The sequence below is a fragment of the Lontra canadensis genome, unplaced genomic scaffold, assembly GCF_010015895.1.
Source record: "Lontra canadensis isolate GAN:19392208 unplaced genomic scaffold, GSC_riverotter_1.0 scaffold86, whole genome shotgun sequence".
NCBI lineage: Eukaryota > Metazoa > Chordata > Mammalia > Carnivora > Mustelidae > Lontra > Lontra canadensis.
The window spans coordinates 2013900-2032702 of NW_022631080.1; the positions used below are offsets into that span (position 1 = coordinate 2013900).

At 35.5% G+C, this 18803-nt stretch overlaps 1 protein-coding gene across 4 annotated transcripts in view; it reads right to left on the minus strand.

Moving 5' to 3' along the window:
* DMD (dystrophin) overlaps nucleotides 1–18803 on the minus strand; it is a 2197254-nt gene that overhangs the window by 1551430 nt on the left and 627021 nt on the right. For all 4 annotated transcript variants that reach the window (XM_032883124.1, XM_032883125.1, XM_032883122.1 and 1 more), the window contains exons 8-9: nucleotides 6424–6605; nucleotides 4812–4943 (exon numbers count right to left, since the gene is read on the minus strand). In XM_032883124.1, coding sequence (XP_032739015.1) covers nucleotides 4812–4943; nucleotides 6424–6605 — 314 coding nt within the window. The remainder of the gene's footprint in view (nucleotides 1–4811; nucleotides 4944–6423; nucleotides 6606–18803) is intronic.

An 18803-nucleotide genomic window follows, 5' to 3' on the forward strand; every position in this document is an offset into this window, starting at 1 on the left:
CATATTACTAGAAATACTGTTTCATTTATTCATAATGTTTATCTTATTCATATTTTGACTCTCCCATAAGCCTATGCTTTAGGGCACAAATTATTTTTTAAGTTTGTTTACTGACACATCACTTGGTCATATAATAATACCTGGTGCATAGTAAGTGATTAAAGAATTAGTATTAGATGATTACAGGGATGCCTACGTGGCTCAGTCAGGTATGTGTCTGCTTTCGGCTCAGGTCATGATCTTGAGGTCCAGGATGGAGCACCACATCAGGCTCTCTGCTCAGAGGGAAGTCCGCTTCTCCCTTTCCCTCTGCTCCTCCCTCCTGTGCTCTCTCTCTTTATCTCTCAAATAAATAAATAAACACTTTTAAAAAATGATCACATAAATGAATACTACTCCATGTGTGAGTAATCCTATATATGGGTGGGGGTGGAGAGAGAGAAAATTTAATGTTAGTATAAAGAACATTAACTTGGAGTTAGATAAATCTGAACATGAATCCAGGATCTGCCACTTATTGCTTAGGCCTTGAAATTTGGATTAAACTACCCAATGTGAAAAAAGTCAAAAGTTACTCTAGGCTGAGAGAATGAAAAAAAGCTAAGATAGAAAACTGCTTGGCACTTACGGAAGACAGCAAGTGATTTAATTTGGTTGGAGTAAAGGAAACATGAAATAGACTACTGTGAAATAAACATGAAAATATAAATAGATATTAGATCATGGAGCTTCTTGATGAAATCTAAGAGAATGGACCTGGTATAAAGGCAAAAAAAGAAGTGAACAAGCTTTGCAAATAATATTGTTAAAGTTCTTAATATGGAACTGTACTCTGATTTAGAGGGGACTAAGATAAAGACAGTGACATTGATTGCAAAGGTATTTCTGTAGTCTAGAAGATGTGTATTAAGGGCCTAAATCAGAAGACATAACATCAGGGACAGAGCTTAATGGAGCAATGTTGTAAAGAAGGAATTGACTTTGTATGTCTCATTAATGAATATCGGATCAATAAAGAGACCAAAGAGTACAAAGTCACATATTTAAGTCTCATTGCCTGCTGAGTAATAGTCTCACTTACATAACAAAAAGGGACAAGAGATGGGTTTGTGAGCAATGAAACAAAGTTCCCTTCAGGACATACTAGGTTTAAGAAGTCAGTGGACACCTAGGTATAGATACATACCAAAGAGCTGGAAATGTGGCTGTAACTCAGAAGATACTGGAAGTTGGTGAATACACATGCAACAATGATCATCTGCATACAGCTTGAAGCCAGGAAATTAAATCATATTGATAAAAGAGAGTGTAACACATGGCTCTAGGTATCTTTCATGATGCTCTTAAGAGAGCTCAAAGGGGCTGTCAAAAGGAGTTAGAACAGAAAAAAGAGCCAGATAATGAAAGGGATACAGAACAGAGATGGAGAAGAACCTGATGAGTCTAGAGGATAGAGGAAAATTTATTTCAATTATGATGGAAAGCCTGGAAGCTGAAAAGATGACATTTGAATTGGTGATGAAGTATAATTATTTGTGACTAAATAAACGAATGAATAAAGTGTAGACTATTCTACAAAGGCGATAAATGAAAGAGTCACAGAACAGTGTATTAACAAGATAAAGTGGCTTGATATGTTTCAGAAGTGACATACACTAGAAGAGATTTAAATGGGGTTAGGCTCAAGGAGAGAAAGAGAAATTGAAGGTGGAAAAGATACTGGGTATTTTTGATACAAAATTAGGAGTAGAATGAGAAGCATGATCAAAGTCATAAAAACATAAATTAAAAAGTATAACCATAAAAAAATGGCCTCCAGCCAAGGATGGACGGCAATAAAGTGATACAATGAGGGCATGCTAGGGGTTCACACCAGATAGTATTTCTTCTTGGCAAATTATGAGAAAAACTCATTTATAGGTAGGGGTCCTGAGGTAGGTCGGATTGCTTCACCTCAAGAGGTTTCCAAACTCAGAGTATAAACAGGATTTTTAAAGTTTATGTTTCTATTATATCGGGAACTTTTAAGATAAATCACAAATTTTACTTTTTTCCCAGAAGGGACAGTCACCCACATAGCTCACTCTTCTATTATGGAAAACGTCACGCCCTTGGTAGACCAAGTACACAACTCTATAATGAAAGGCTCCCATGGAGTCCAGTTTGGCTGGTCTTGAGTTCATTTGAAGTGGATCAGATACAACCTGTAGGGGGCAGTATGGGCTCAGCCCCTCTGAAAAACATCGCAGGAAAAAAACAATTTAGGCTATCATTAAGACATGAAATTATCAAACATGTAACATCATCTTCTGAGGTGCTTCCTTTAGAATTGGGCAGAATACATCATTCCTCATCAATTGTAATTCATGCTTCTTCTTTTCTAAAAGACGTCATTAGTTTTATCTCAGTGGTTTATGCTAAATAAAATAGGTAAATAAATTTGTTGAATATTTTTATTTTGTGACACATTATATATTTTGTATTTATTCAAAGGTAGAATGAACAAATAGAGTCTAGCAAAATTAAGTCTACTTATAATTACTTCATTAAGGAGTCATACCTGAGCAATGCCTTAATGGGGTGGTAATGAGGTAAAAGTGTGCTGCCAGAATAAGCATCAGAGAAAACCTTCTGGAAAAGGCAGCTCGATAAAGTGATAATGAGGGGGAAAAAGAATTCATCTCTTTGTCTTGGCTCATGCCCCTTTATTTTAGGATGCACCCCTGTTCTTTAAGACTTGGAGGATGGGAGGATGGTGATGAAAAGAGTCTGGAGAGTCAGGCAGTCAGGAGGGTGGGGGGTGAAGAAGAAGAGAAAGAAAAGGGCAGATACAGGAAACTTCAAAGGCAGATAAAAATAGCATTTCCCACCTCTCCAAAGTTGTTATAAGGATTTCCTTAGTTCATATAATGTGCACACTTGGCTTAGAGAAACACTCAGTAATGAGTGGCCGAACTATTTTTATTTACTGATAATGAGAAAACTGATTAAGTCCTCTTGTTCAAGATTATACAACTAACCTTTGTAAAAACATGGATGGGAATTTAACTGAAGATGAGGCTGAGTCACACAAATGTTCTCACCCAGTCTCCTTTGTTCAGCTTTGCCAGAAAACTAGCCAAGGACAGAGGGCCAAACTATGCCCTGAACTATGCTTCCCTGGAGGAATCCATGAGTGCTAAGAATTTTCATCCTTATGCATAAATTAGCTGTGCAAAATAATCACTAATTAATACAACCATGATTCTAAAAAATCAATGAGCCTCCAAACACGCACACTTTTATCACCATATAGGATTAGGTCTATAATTTCGAAATTCCCATTCATAATTAGTTTTGACAAACGTCACTCCCTTAAGAACTTTTCAAATTGCTCTACAAAACAAAAGAGTTTTCTTCTAAAAAGAATTTCTTTTTTTGTGGAGCATAACAAATAGCATGGAGGACATGGGGAGTTAGGAGAAGGGAGTTGGGGGAAATTGGAAGGGGAGGTGAACAATGAGAGACTATGGACTCTGAAAAACAATCTGAAGGGTTTGAAGAGGTGGGGGAGTGGGAGGTTGGGGGAACCATGTGGTGGGTATTAGAGAGGGCATGGATTGCATGGACGCTGGGTGTGGTACAAGAACAATGAATACTGTTATGCTGAATATAAATTTAAAAAATGATAAAAAAAAGAATTTCTTTTTTTTTAGATTTTATTTATTTATTTGACAGACAGAGATCACAAGTAGGCAGAGAGGCAGGCAGAGAGAGAGGAGGAAGCAGGCTCCCCACTGAGCAGAGAGCCTGATGCGGGGCCCGATCCCAGGACCCTGGGATCATGACCTGAGCTGAAGGCAGAGGCTTTAACTCACTGAGCCACCCAGGTGCCCCCTAAAAAGAATTTCTAATAAATTTCACAAGTCAAGCACATTTCATTTCCATGCTCTAACATATACCAGGCTATAATTTCTTATGTTTAAGGTTTCCTATAACACTGCAATAATGGAGAACTCCACTGAGAAGATTCCTTATGTGGAAAGTGTTAAATGGTACATAGAACCTAACCTGGTTTGGATGTGACGGATGTTCTTGTATAAATAGTACAGAGCATGTTATATACATGTTTAAATTAGTCAAATTAAAGTATATTATATGAAAAAAGCTTATAGTTATATTTTCATTTTTTAGGGGGAGGGCAGAGGGAGAGAGAGAATCTTAAGCACGCTCCATGCCCAGTGCAGAGCCAGATGCAGGGCTCAATCTCACAACCCAAAGATCATGACCTGAGCTGAAATCATGAGTTAGACCCTTAACTGACTGAGCCACCCAGGTGGCCCTGTAGTTATATTTTTCTTAAACAGTATAAATATATTTTTATATAATGAAAATATAATAGAACATCTATATAGAGTGTATGTTTCCTTTAGGTATCAGGTATCTAGAAAAATCTCCCCAAATAGTGTGATTAGTGAATTTCATCCACTTCCCCACTCTTTTACAAATTACATATATCAACCTTTAATGATGTTTTTGTATAACCATTGGTAGCCTTTATGAAAGAGAACCTTACATGTAAATTATATAATGAAAGCACACACCCACTATTATAAAAATCCCCATTCATGAAGAATCAACCTATGTTAAACCTAGGGGAGTCACAATAACAAAACAGCATCATGTGAGAACATCTAACACAACTGGTAATAATGAAACTGCTCCTGATGAAGGAGAAAAAGGCACTGCATAATTCAAACAAAAGCTATGTTACATTTTCTTGGATGAGGAAATTTTCTGGTTTCTAAAACAGAGAGTAAATGTTGACAGACCTGTGAAGGAAGCAGGCTCCGTGTGGGTTCAGAGGTGGCGACATAAGCAGCCTGTGTGTAGGCATAGCTCTTGAATCGAGGCTTGGGAGAGGAAGGAGTTCGTTCATAGCCCTGTGCTAGACTGACTGTGATCTGCAGAATAGGGTTAGGGGGAAGGGGACAGAGGGGAGGAGGAGACATTGTAAGTAACCCTGGAAGAACTGCTTTCCAACACACTAGAAAAAACAAATGTTAAATGGAAACAATGAGACAAAAAGTTTAATTTGAAATGCACATAGTGCTCTTGCAAACTGGTACACTTGCACAATTCTTGTGCTCAGCGTCATGGTGGACAGCAGGTACTCAGGGAAGGGATAAGGGTGGGGATTAACTATAAGGATTCCATACAGACACAGCTCTGGCACTCGTATGGGATGATGCTCTTCAGTCTGGCAAAAACAGGCATCCAAAAGCAATTTTCTCTGAACCCAAAGTAAACAAAACCAGAATTCATCAGGTCAAGTTCCTGAAAAGGACTGGAGCTTTCCTAAACTAAATATGGAACTAGTTTAGGAGAGTGAGAAAATTAGGCCTAAGATTAGCTTTCCATGCCTTCAGCAGAAATTGTGCTACAAGTTTTTTTTTTTAAGGCTTTTTCATCATTGTGTCAAAAAAAAGTAAAAGAAAACACCCCAAAGAGCCACTGTTGGGAGCAAGAACCATGTAATAAAAGAATCCCACTAGATCCTGTATAATCATAAAAATTTTTATCATATGTATTCTCCCTTTAACTTTTATTTAAAGTATTATACACTACTTTTATCAAAAATGTTACCTTGAGTAATGAAAATTTAATACATCAGTATGTTGCCACTAAAAATAGGAAAGTATTATTAAACAGACTTCTTGGGCACCTGGGTGGCTCAGTGGGTTAAAGCCTCTGCCTTCGGCTCAGGTCATGATCCCAGGGTCCTGGGATCGAGCCCCACATCAGGCTCTCTCCTCTGCAGGGAGCCTGCTTCCTCCTCTCTCTCTCTCTGCCTGCCTCTCTGCCTACTTGTGATCTCTGTCTGTCAAATTAAAAAAAAATTAAAAAAAAAATTAAACAGACTTCTTGCCTTCTCTCGTACTCTCTTTGCTCTTTACTCTCATTGATATTAAGTTTCATACATATGAGCCTATCTTTTATTTTAATTCATTTTGCATAATGGAAATGTAATATATTGTTTTCCACATTCCTATAACATAGTGCAAATCAACAGCAGAGAATTTTAATAATGTACTTTGAAAACAATATTATGGTCCATTATATCAGTTAAAATATAATCTATCTATAGGTAGATATATACATATATATATATATAGAGAGAGAGAGAGAGAGAGAGAGAGAAACTCTATAAGCCTGTATATACATATTATATATATAATATATATACACACACATACATTATGCTATATAGACATATATATTTGTGTGTATATATGTATGTGCATATATACACATGCTATGCTATGCAGACGTATTTATCATGCATATACCCATAGATATAATAGATATTTATGCATATGAGGACTAAAAATGTGTATGCGATAGAAAATATCATTGATATTAGGTACTCTTTTGATACTTTACCTGTTGAGAATAGTGCATTTGATGATGTAACTGAAAATGTTCTTCTTTAGTAACTTTTGATGGCCTTGGCAACATTTCCACTTCCTGGATGGCTTCAATGCTCACTTGTTGAGGCAAAACTTGGAAGAGTGATGTGATATACATTAAGATGGACTTCTTATCTGGGTAAGTGGTGGCAACATCTGTAAGCACATTAATACCACACATCAATTTTTGGTTTCTATATTCGAGTCTCTGAAAGGCAAATGAACAAATCAATGTTACAGGAAGAAGACACATTAATGAGCACTCGATTGCCCATGAATGTCCTCCAGAGACTAATTAGAACATGATAATCAGGCCGAAAATGTCCTTCCAATTTGGCAGACCAATGAGAGGAGCACTAAAGTTAATTTCTTTTCCTTGTTCACATAAAAACTTCATTCCGTAATACTTTTTCCTAAGTCAAATTGCCAAACTAGCCCATCTAAGAGAGTGGTTTTCATTAGATAAGAAACACAAATAAAACATTATATCTTCCTTTCCATGGAAAGCTATATTAACTTGTCAATTAAAATAGTGCATGGTAATTAAACAATTACACGAAAGAGCTTAATGCCTTGGCTTCCAGTAAGGAAAGCTTGCATCATCTAATCAAATTTTTGCTGGTGATTAAGTACATAAAGAGCAAAATATGTCTCTGTGTTGAAAAGAACCATGTATTTCCACAATAACAATAAAATAAAACAACAGTATACCATATGTATATGATTTCTAATATTCCTTAAGTATTTAAAAACATTTGTTTACATTTTGGTACATCTGTTAATATCAGATGTTACCTTCCTTCTCAGACTCTAGAGATAAATTTAAAAGTCCTTCACATAAAGATGATCTGACATTATGGTCTTTGCCACATCCAGGGAATGAAAGAAACCCAGCACTTAAAGTCAATAATAATTTGTAATAACACACATAGTAAGTGGCACCTCCTTCTAAAGGTTCTTTTGCTACTTGGCCTTACAATTTACCCACTGCGTTCAATCCAGGGAACCAAGATGTAAAAATAATCCTTTATGTGAAGTGTATCATTAATCCCGGAAGTGTTAAAACATAAATCCTGGCAGGAGGCCAAGACAACTATGCAGCAATGTGCCAGGCATTTTTCTTGTCATAAATTTAGCTTAACTTAACTAGCATTAAAAGATCTGTTTTATCTTAAATATGTATATTCTGGTCAGGTATTCAGATCACGAGTAAAAAAGCCAACAGTCAAATCTCAAGCCCACTAACATAAAAGGAAGTTTGAAAAAGTCACTTAGTCAATCCCTTCACAAGTAGCAGGAATGTAATTAATTAGAACAACATTTTTAAAAAGATTAATTTATTTGAAAAAGAGAGCGCACATGTGTGAGTGGGGGAAGGAGTAGAAGGAGAGAATCTCAAGCAGACTCCCCTCTGAGGATGGAGCAGGGCTTCATTTCATGACCCATAAGATCATGACCTAGGCAGAAACCAAGAGTCAGATGCTTAGCCAACTGAGCTATCCAGGTGCCCATAGAATAACTATTTTTAATATATTTTTTAAATATTTTATTAGAAAGAAAAATGAGCGGGGGATGGGAAGGAGCAGAGGGAGAGGGAAGCAGCAGACTCCCTGCTAAGCAGGGATGTGGGGCTCAATCCCATGACTCTGGGATCACTACCTGAGCTGAAGGTAGACGCTTAGCCTACTGAGCCACCGGGCACCCCTATTCTTTTAAAATATTTTTGAAAAGAGCTACAGAGGAGGAAAAAGTCAATATTCCTTGGTCTGCTTCTATCCATAGTATAATAGAATACTTCTCTTTCTCTTTTTTTTTAAAGATTTTATTTATTTGAGAGAGAGTAAGTGCTAGAGAGAGAGCACAGGAAAGGAAGAGGGAGAGAGAGAGAAGCAGGCTCCCCAGTGAGCAGGGAGCCAGATGTGGGATTCGATCTCACAAACATGGGATCATGACCCATGCCAAAGGCAGATGCTTAATCAACTGAACCACCCAGGCATCCTTAATAGAGTACTTCTCAATTTTTAATGTGCATATGAATCACCTGGGGACCTTTTTCAACTCAGAATCAAATTCAATATGTCAAAGGTGGAACCTGAAGTTCTGCATTTCTTACAAGCTTGCAGGTGATACTGACACTGCTGGCTTGAAGACCATAAACAGGGTTGAGAAATATTACACAGGAAGCAGACTGTTCTATCATCTGCCACTTCATTGTTTTGCCTTTTTTCTCCCAAAACGATACTTACTGGACACTTAAGTGCATAGGCTGAGAGGTGCAAATTTATACAATACATATTCTTGGCTTCTTATTATAATTTAATTATTAACCAACAAGTGGTGAAGGTTAAGTTTTGGCAATGATTTTTTTAGGAAGAACTAAAGAATACTTTGTGCATGAGTATCACCTTTCAAAAAAAAAAAATTACTAACTTGGCTTTGAAATTCTGAAGACTGAAATACCCCTTTCATCTGATAACTGTTTTTTCAAGTGTTCTTTGTATGGTGGATACTACCCTTCTTCACCACATTTTCAACCTCTAAAATGGTTTCTTCTTTCTCACTAGGAACTAGTCAGCTTTATCTGTAATGAGCATAATTTAGAATTCTGTTTATTTTTAGTATTAAGTAAAACTATGCTGTGAGAAAGTCACTGGAATTAAAAAAGGTTGGTCTATGACCATTTACTACTATATTATATAGAAACATGTACATGGATATGTTTGAACACAAATACATGTCATGATAAAAATAAAGGTAAAAATAAATCAAGAATTATTTCTATTACCCCAAGCAAATGTCAAAAATTATAATACATTTTAACTATATAAAACATCTTTTGGATGGCAGCAAATATTCATAAATATCAATCATCAGAAAAATATACACTATTTGACCAAATTATTGATATTTTTACCCGAACCCATTACCTTCCCATCTCTGAGGTTGTGTGGATTCAGCTGTACCAGCAGGTAAAATCCAATATTTCTTTTCTTAAAGAAAGGAACTTAGATATTCTAAAATATGTTAATTCACTTCAACATGTATGTGCTAAAGATCTATTTTGTTTACAATATTTTAACAGAGTATCCAGGAGATTAACAAGATAGGGAATTCATGGATTCCTCACAATTTGGAATAATAAAATAAATAATAGGAAAAGTACAAAATAACTGCATTGCTGAACAGAATTTAAAATGTGTTTCTCTAACTGGTACAATCATTGCCTAAGTAGATTCAGAGAAAAGAAGAAATTATATATTGCGAGGGGACCAGAAAAGTCTTTATGAATAGGAAACTGTAATAAGCAGGTATAGGGTTTCATTGGCTAGAAATGGGGGAATGAGGAAAGGTATTCTAGGCAGTGGAAAAGCACGAACAAAAGTGCAGTGGTAAGAGATTAGAAACATCCCAGGAATAGTGCCTTTATGTGTCTTAGCCACAGACAGGAGAATAGTGAATAACAAGATACAATGGGTACACTAACTGTGAAACACTGAGAGATCATCAGTAACAAACTAGAAATTTTGACCTTGGTTCAGTAGTTTAGACAGTAACTACTTCTGGGCAAGAGTGTGACAGCACTGAATTTTTTATAAAGTAAAACTGTTAAGTACAGAACGGGGCAAAAGAGAAAAACAGCGGGAGGGAAATAGGAAGCTAGGACCTGATCCAGATAGGCGGTGTTAGAGAAATAAACTAGGCTTTGTAATGAAAACAAAAAAGATGCATGATAGAAATTCTATGATAGGTCCAAAATGACTTCATTCTATTTCTAATCATTTATTTCACAGTCTTTGAAAATAACTATATATATAAAATTCTGTCTAAGCCATGAGGGTACAGAGATGAACAAATTTTGAGTAAAATGGAGGAGGAGGACAGATGGAGGGAAATTCTTGTTCTGTAATCAAAGTAACAAGTAGCTACCTACACAAGATTCAGACTCATTTAATCAATTAACTATTACCAGCCTATATGGTCTTGATCATGATTCCTCAAGCCAGCCATTGTCAACCTTTCCCTTCTGAAAGTTGGCTAATCAGAAATGAACTCATCCCAATGAACAAAATTCTAAATGCAAACCAATTAACAGTGGTGTCACCTGATTAACCAACCATGCTTCTAAAGGTCACAACAACCTACTCACATCTGAGTGCTCACAGATCTCCTGACCTCCCAGTTTTTCCAAAAACCTAAGAATACTCTGTTTTGAGACTGGGGTTGACCAGCATAGTTCCATTTTAATTAAGTGATATAAACACAGCCTTGTCTTTTCATTCCAGATACCTAATAATGGTTTCATCATTTGATAAAATTCAACAGATGACATTCACTTATAAATTAAAAAGTAATGGCTTTTTTAGAAGAGAATGTGATGGAATAAAAGAATGAAAAATTCTGAATCTGAATTTAGATTTTTAAAAATCTGCACCTAAATATTTATATCTATAGAGATACATCCTTAACATCATTTACTTCTGTTTCCTCATCTGTGAAATAAAAACCAGAGTCCCAATCTCATCCTGATGTTGTGAAGGTCAAATGTATAATGTTTAGAAAAGACTGTAAACTTAATTAAGTTAATTTCATTAGATCCTGCTATTGTTACTATAATGCAATTATTATTTTTTTGTGTGTGATTAGTATGAAACCAGATCTAGTTGTCAGAGACCATTAGTACTATTAATGGGAAGCCACAAGAAGCTGGTAGGAAGGAAAGGCCATTCATCATTTATTAAATATTCACAAGGCAATTATTTTGTGCCACTGAATATGCTTAGCCTATGTTATAAGTATACAGTGGATGAGCCACTAAACAAATAATTATGGACCATACAACGTATGAGAATTCCAAAGAAATTTCATGACTTGGGCATGATCCTCACTTAGGATAAATAACTGCACCTAGCCCCATGCTTGGAGACTTTGTGAACACCTAAATATTTGTTGAGAAACTGAATATAGTAGTTAAAGCCATAGAAATTGATGAGAATTGTGTAAGACTACAATTGACTTAAAAAATAATGTTATAAATAATAAGTACTATAGCATTTGAGGAGGGTGAGAATGATGGGATGTGATTTACATTTTTTTTTATTACAAGACATTAAAATGTATGAAGTGAAAGAAGTGGATGTACTCCCAAAATAAGAACCTACAATTTTATACAAGTAATCTTTGTACTAAAACCCTACTATATAACAGGTTCGTTGCCTCAAAAACCTAAGTTAATAATTTCTAATCTAATCTTTAACATCTCAGAATGAAAATGTTGCAAACCCATAAATATTGCTAGAATGTTTTATTTTATGAACAATAGCACTGATTTTGACAAGTGTTTCTATACTAATCAGAATTTTGATACTGAGGGATATAATGAGCAAATAAATCATTCACTGAAATTCCATTATTTTTCATATGAGGAACTGAAATCCACAGTGGTTTGGTGGCAATTTCAAAGGTTGTCAGAATCAGAATTAGAACCCAGTCAGGGCATCACATTTCTCAATACCTTACCCTCATTCTTGCAGAAAATGTTATCTTAGTACATTTAAAAACCAAGTATCTCAAAAGTCATTACCTAAATGATGATCATGTGATCCATGTGGTTCTATTACCAAATATTAATGATATTCTCCATAATAGTAATGATTTCTATATTTTTTTAGTGAGAGAGAGAGCATGAGCAGGAAGGGAGAGGCAGAGGAAGAGGGAGAGAAAGAATCTTAAACAGTCTCCATGTCCAATGTGGAGCCCAACTCAGGGCTCAATCTCACAACACTGAAATCATGACCTGAGCCAAAATCAATAGTCAAACGTTTAACCAACTGACCCACCAAGTAGTCCCTGATTTTTATTTCTAATAAATGAGGTTTGACAAGAGTAAATATACATAAAAATATAACCTCAGTAGTAATCATAGTAATGCAAATTAAATAAACATGTGGGTTTTAAATTATATTCCTTTGCCTATCACATCATCAAAGAATAGCAGAAGAATAACAACCAAAGTTGTAGAGGCATCGGTGATTTGGTCAAACTGATATTTTGCTGGAAGAGATTCAGTTGGTTCCAAATTTTAGGAAAAATATTTTGGCAATGTTTACTAAAACCTTAAAAATAATCATATTCAATGACCCAGTAATTTTCCTTCTAGGAATCCAGCACAAAGAAATCACCAGAAATTTAAATGATGATTTATATAAACTTAATGTAAAATTTAATCACTATTTACAATATTAAAAGATCTACCATACTAAAAAGAAAAAAATCAAACCATTCCAAGTGGCTTAATAGAGAAGTTAAGATGATCAAATATGTCATTGTCTATGAATAGTACAAAGCCACTCAAAATGTTGCTTTTGAAGAATTTTTTTAAAGATTTAATTTATTTATTTGACAGAGAGAGCACAAGCAGGTGGAGCAGAAGAGGGAAAATCAGACTTCCCGCTAAGCAGGGAACCCGATGTGGGGCTTGATCCTATGACCCTGGGATCATGACCTGAGCCAAAGGCAGATGCTTAACCAACTGAGCCACCCAAGCACCCACTTTTGAAGAAATTTTAATAAAATATGAAAATAAATTCTTTATAACATTAAAAGAATAGAATGTACAAATTATGAAGCATATAATTATGATTTTACAGAAAAGACTAGGCAAACATACTTCAAGACATTAGTGAAATGGGTATGTTGGTGGGACTGAAAATGGTTTTCCTTTTCTCTTTTGTCCTATATGTATTTTCTTCACTCTCCATTCAGCACTCACTAATTTTATAGTTAGATAATATAGTCTATATCATAACAAAGGTATTTTTAAAGATCAAAAAGAAACAATAAAAACGAAGTTGCCCAAAATTTTCTTGCAGCATGCCCTCACCCTAAAAAAAAAAAAAAAAAAACAGTGTGAGTAAGTTTGTCAGGAAACTGGTGCTTTCAACAAAACTCTTCTTATCTTGAGTAATCAACCTCCAGAAAGTCTGATTAGCCAGCTGGCAGACACAACCTTGAAACACCTCTGGGAAATCTCAACAAGAGAGGCTCCACTGCCTTAAACCTCAGGTCAGTTTTTTGCCAGGAGAAAGGCAGAAATTAAAATAGCAGATTAAAATGTGTATCATGTATAATCAGAAAGAAGCAGGATTTCAAAGATAAACAGAGGCATAAATGTACACTCACAAGGTTGTTTGATCAGCCTTTCACAAGTTTTGTAAAAAAAAAATTAAAAGGATGTCATTTAGAAACACTGATCAGAATAAATCTAGATCATGTCCCACAGCATTTGTATTACGAACTACACAATAAAAATAAATTCAGTGTAAGAGAAGGGAAGGTGGTAAACTGGAAAGAAGAAACTTGTGACCATAAACTAGACATGGTCAGGTCGCTCTGAGTGTGAAAATGTGAATACAGACAGATAGAAAGAGACACAATCAAAAGCCTGTGTCTGAATTCTCCAAAGAAGACAAATAAATGGCTAACAGACACAGGAAAAAGTGTTCATTATCATTATCCATCATGGAAATTCAAATCAAAACCACACTGAGATACCCCCTTATACCAGCTAGAATGGCAAAAATTGATGAGGCAAGAATCAACAAATGTTGGAGACTGTGAAGAAAGGGAACCCTCTTACACTGTTGGTGGGAATGCAAATTGGTGTAAATTCCTAGTTTGGAAAACAGTGTGGAGGATTCTCAAAAAGTTAAAAATACAGTTACCCTATGATCCTGCAATTGCCCTTCTGGGTATTTACCCCAAGGATAAGATGTGGTGAAAAGAAGGAGCACAGGTACCCCAATGTTCATAGCAGCAATGTCCACAATAGTCAAACTGTGGAAGGAGCCAAGACACCCTTCAACGAACAAATGGATAAAGAAGATGTGGTCCAGGGGCACCTGGGTGGCTCAGTGGGTTAAAGACTCTGCCTTCAGCTTAGGTCATGATCCCAGGGTCCTGGGATCAAGCCCCACATCGGGCTCTCTGCTGAGCAGAGAGGCTGCTTCTCTTCCTCTCTCTCTGCCTGCCTCTCTGCTTAATTGTGATCTTTGTCTGTCAAATAAATAAATAAAATCTTTAAAAAAAAGAAGATGTGGTCCATATATACAATGGAATATTACTCAGTCATCAGAAAGGATGAATACCCAACTTTTGCATCAGCATTGACGGGACTGGAGGAGATTATGCTAAGTGAAATAAGTCAAGCAGAGAAAGTCAATTATCATATGGTTCCAATTATTTGTGGAACATAAAGAATAGCATGGAGGGCAGTAGCAGAAGGAAGGGAAAAATGAAGGTGGGGGAGGATCAGAGGGGGAGATGAACCATGAGAGACTATGAACTCCAGGATACAAACTGAGGGTTTTAAAGGGGGGATGGGGGATGGGTTAGCCCAGTGATGTGTATTAAGGAGGGCATGGATTGCATGGAGCACTGGGCGTTATATGCAAACAATGAATTATGGAACACTACATCAAAAACTAATGATGTATTGTATGGTGACTAACATAATTAACTAATTAATTTTGCTACTTTGTCCCTAAGTATTTCATATTTTATGCTATTATAGCTGTTATTTTAATTTAATTTTCCAGTTGTTATTTTCTAATAAAAAGAAATACAACTAATTCCAAAGAACTTACTACTGGAAGCAACTGTGTTATCATCTGAGGTTTACAAATGAAGATATTATTATGTCTTCTGATCTCTTAGCACCAGAGTTTGTAAATTATGGGCAATATCATGTCAGTGGACTAATGCATTTCAGTGTTAGATTGTTATTTTCAATTTTAATATTTTCATCCATCACTACATTCTACGTATATGCACCTTCCATTTGCATGCCAATGAATACAACGAATATATAGCATTCTAATAAGAAGATAACTTGTAAATGTCCCCACAAGTTAAATTCCTTAATTCTCTACAAGATCTGTTCTGCCTTCACTAAATTAGGTAATCCTTAATTAAGCCATTCCATAATTTTAGCATTCACTCACTGATCCAAGTTGCTTTTATCATCTAATAACAATGTTTCTCATTAAAGGACTATAATATATACTAATGAAAATAATTTGTATTGGTGAAGATGATTGTTTCATAATAAAATTAACCATAAAAAACAGTGGCTTTCATTTATCCATGAGAAATACTAAATAATTTTATCTTTTAAACATCCAATTATTCCTTTTGATATGCTCATTGTATAGCTAGCAGAGAACTTTCACTATCATCTTGGCACAAGTAGAAAACAGTGCTCAAAATACATAATTCTCCCCTAGGGCCTAAGGGGGGGAAAAAAAAAACCACAGAAGATGAGGTGTTTACAGGAGACTTTAGATGTACTGAAAACTAGTTCAGCTTTCTGCCATTAACTAAACAATGCTAAATAAATGCAATATAAAATGCAAATAAAAATCATATATTCAATGCAATAAATCATGGCAGCTGAAGATGATGCTTTTAATTTTGATTCTGTAAAGTACCAGAATGATAATAATGAGACACTGAAAAATATATTTAACATTTACTGAGTTATTACTTCATGCCAGGCTATATTCTAGTCTTTGAGTAGTATATAGTGATAAATTAATGATGCCAGGGAGCTGTTCCCATGGAACTTTGGTTCTAATGGGGAAGCAAAATTACAAATAAGTACTTTCAAAGTTCTCTATTTAACAACTTGCCAATCAATTCAACCCTATCACCTAGGTTTTTTTTTGTTTGTTTGTTTTTTTTTTTTTTTGCTTCATTGTATAAATGAAACTGCATTCCACAAATGCATTATCTTTGTTGTGCTTTTTTGGGAAGAGGATTAAAGAGGAGTGGGGATTTTGTAGTGTTAATACCAAACATTCACCTAGTGCCTGAGAACAAATGCACAGAAGCTAGTGGGTAAAACTCAATTAAATGGAAATTCTCAATAAATCGTGACTTTACAAGTTTCAAATAAGCCACCTTTAAGTTGAATGCTTTTGAACCAAGTGTCAAAGGTCTTCTGTGTTTAGCTAATCAGCCAAGTGTTCTGTCTTTATAGTTTTAGTTCCAAATACAACAAATTTTGAAAAATCTCTTTTCCAGCTACTCACTGAGTTTGTACCTCATTAAAATATATGCATTTAAGATACATACTCCTGGGCATTTAAAAACTGAGAACAACTTTTCAGGACATATCCTCTAAAACCAGGAGAATAGAAGTTAGTTTTACCTCACAAACAGAAGCTAATCAGTCAGGGTGGGAGATCAGTGATAGAAAACATTTGTACTTTCTTAACATTCCCTCTACAGGACTACTGTGGAAAGCACTATTGGAGTTTCCATCTGAGAAAGAAATACTTTGGCTCCGTGACATTTAACTCCACTTTCTTCACTGTCACCTGCTGTTTCTGTGCTTTGCTTCTGATCTAACCAAATTGACTGTTTTTTTTTTCCTTAGTAGTAGAAAAAGGGCATTAAGTTTTGTAAGTTACTGACTTCACATGGTATCTTCTTTACTAGCACAAAATACTCAATTTCCAACCCCTCATTCTCTACAGAGTTAAAAATGGTGGTTGATAAACAATGAAACCAGAATGGAGATGCTCACTTCATTTAACACAGATTTCAGTGGTCATTATGGAGCTTTCCAATATGTTTTGGGATTTGGAATATGCCTGATGGTGTAAGCAAGCTCCAAGGCAAATTCCATAATGATAACTAGCTTAATGCTGAAACTTCATTTAAGAGCAATCTTTTTCATAACAAATATTATATAAAAATTATCCATTCCATATCAAAGAGCTTAGCTTGCTGAATCAAGCATACTCTGAAGCAGGGAATGGATGGGGTCAATATTTTAAAGATGAGCTCAGAGGGCTTCTCTGGCTAATAGTGGATCAGAGAACTAGCTTCCCCATCTCTACTCCGCTGATGGCTACAATGTTGCTAAGCCTAATGGATTTTTTTCTACTCTCATTTTACTTGGTAGCTCTCAATAGCACTTTTTCTTCTTACAGTGCTTTGTTTTTCTTAGAATCTTTAACACTGTATTTTTCAGGTTTTATACCTATCAGCCACACTTTCTTAGGCTCTCCTCCTGGCCCAACCTATTTATATGATAGGAAATTTTGGAAAGATTTAGAGGCCAGATCCGGGTCTTCTCTAGCTACACCCACTCTCCCCTAGGGTATTATATTCCAATTAACCCTCCCAAACTTTCTTAAATATTGCCTATATGCTAATGATTCCTAAATATCTATCTCCAGCTGAGAGCCCTCTGCTCAAGACATCTCTTAAATTTGTTATGTACAAAGTAAGGCCTTGGGTTTCCTTCAAAGACATTAGTCTCCCCATTAATCACCATCTCTGAATTTAGCAACAACATGTATGTATTGTGTCAGGCTGTGAACTTAGAAACTGTCCTTGATTTTTCTTTTTTTCTGTATTCTCTATTTTGTTCCATTAACAAGTCTTGTCTTTTCTGCCTCTAAAATGAATACAGGCACCTATTTATCTTCATGTTCGTGGTTACTATTTTCACCTGAGCTATGATCCTTGCCTTCTGGGACCATTACATTCATATCCTAACTATTCCCATGCCTTTCAATCCATTCAGTATGCAACAGCTAGAATTATCTTCAAAAAACACAAAAATTAAATAGCACTGTCATATTTAAAGCTCTTCAGAAGCTTCTTTGTTTAGAATAAATCCAACCTATTTCTATGCCCTACAAGATACTATACGACCCAATCCTGTACTCCTTGCTAATGGCAATCTAATGGCCTCTCTCTTTCTTGTCGGTACCTTTCAGTTACACTGGCCTTGTTCCGTATATGAAATAACAAAAGTCCTTTTATACCTTTTGGTCTTTATACTTGCTATTCTTTTGTCTGAAATATTTTCCCCATCTCATTGCATTTTTGGTTCATCCTTTTCCATTAGATTTTAGCTCAAATGGCACGTGAGATGCATTTGTTGATCACCCTATTTTTAAAAAACTCATTCCCTTTCCCTTCATTTCACAGTGACTTACTTCCTTTATATCATCTGTCACAAACTGCAATTATTATGCTTATTTATCTATTCCTTTGCTATAATTTGTCTCCCTACGATAATCTAAGTATTACAAGGGCAGGAAGTTTCTCAAAACTGGTTTATCACTTACTGACAAATAGTAGGTGCTCAGTATTTGTTAAATTAGTAAATGAATGAATGAACAGATAATTATGGCTGCAGGGAATCAAGTTACCAAGTTTCACTTCAGTGGAGTGAATATAGAATAAGACTCATGTTGGAAATTGAGAACTGGATGGAGAGGAAAAGAGCATTAAAACAGAAGCCAGCAGTATTTATCTCCCACCAAAATCATATTAAAG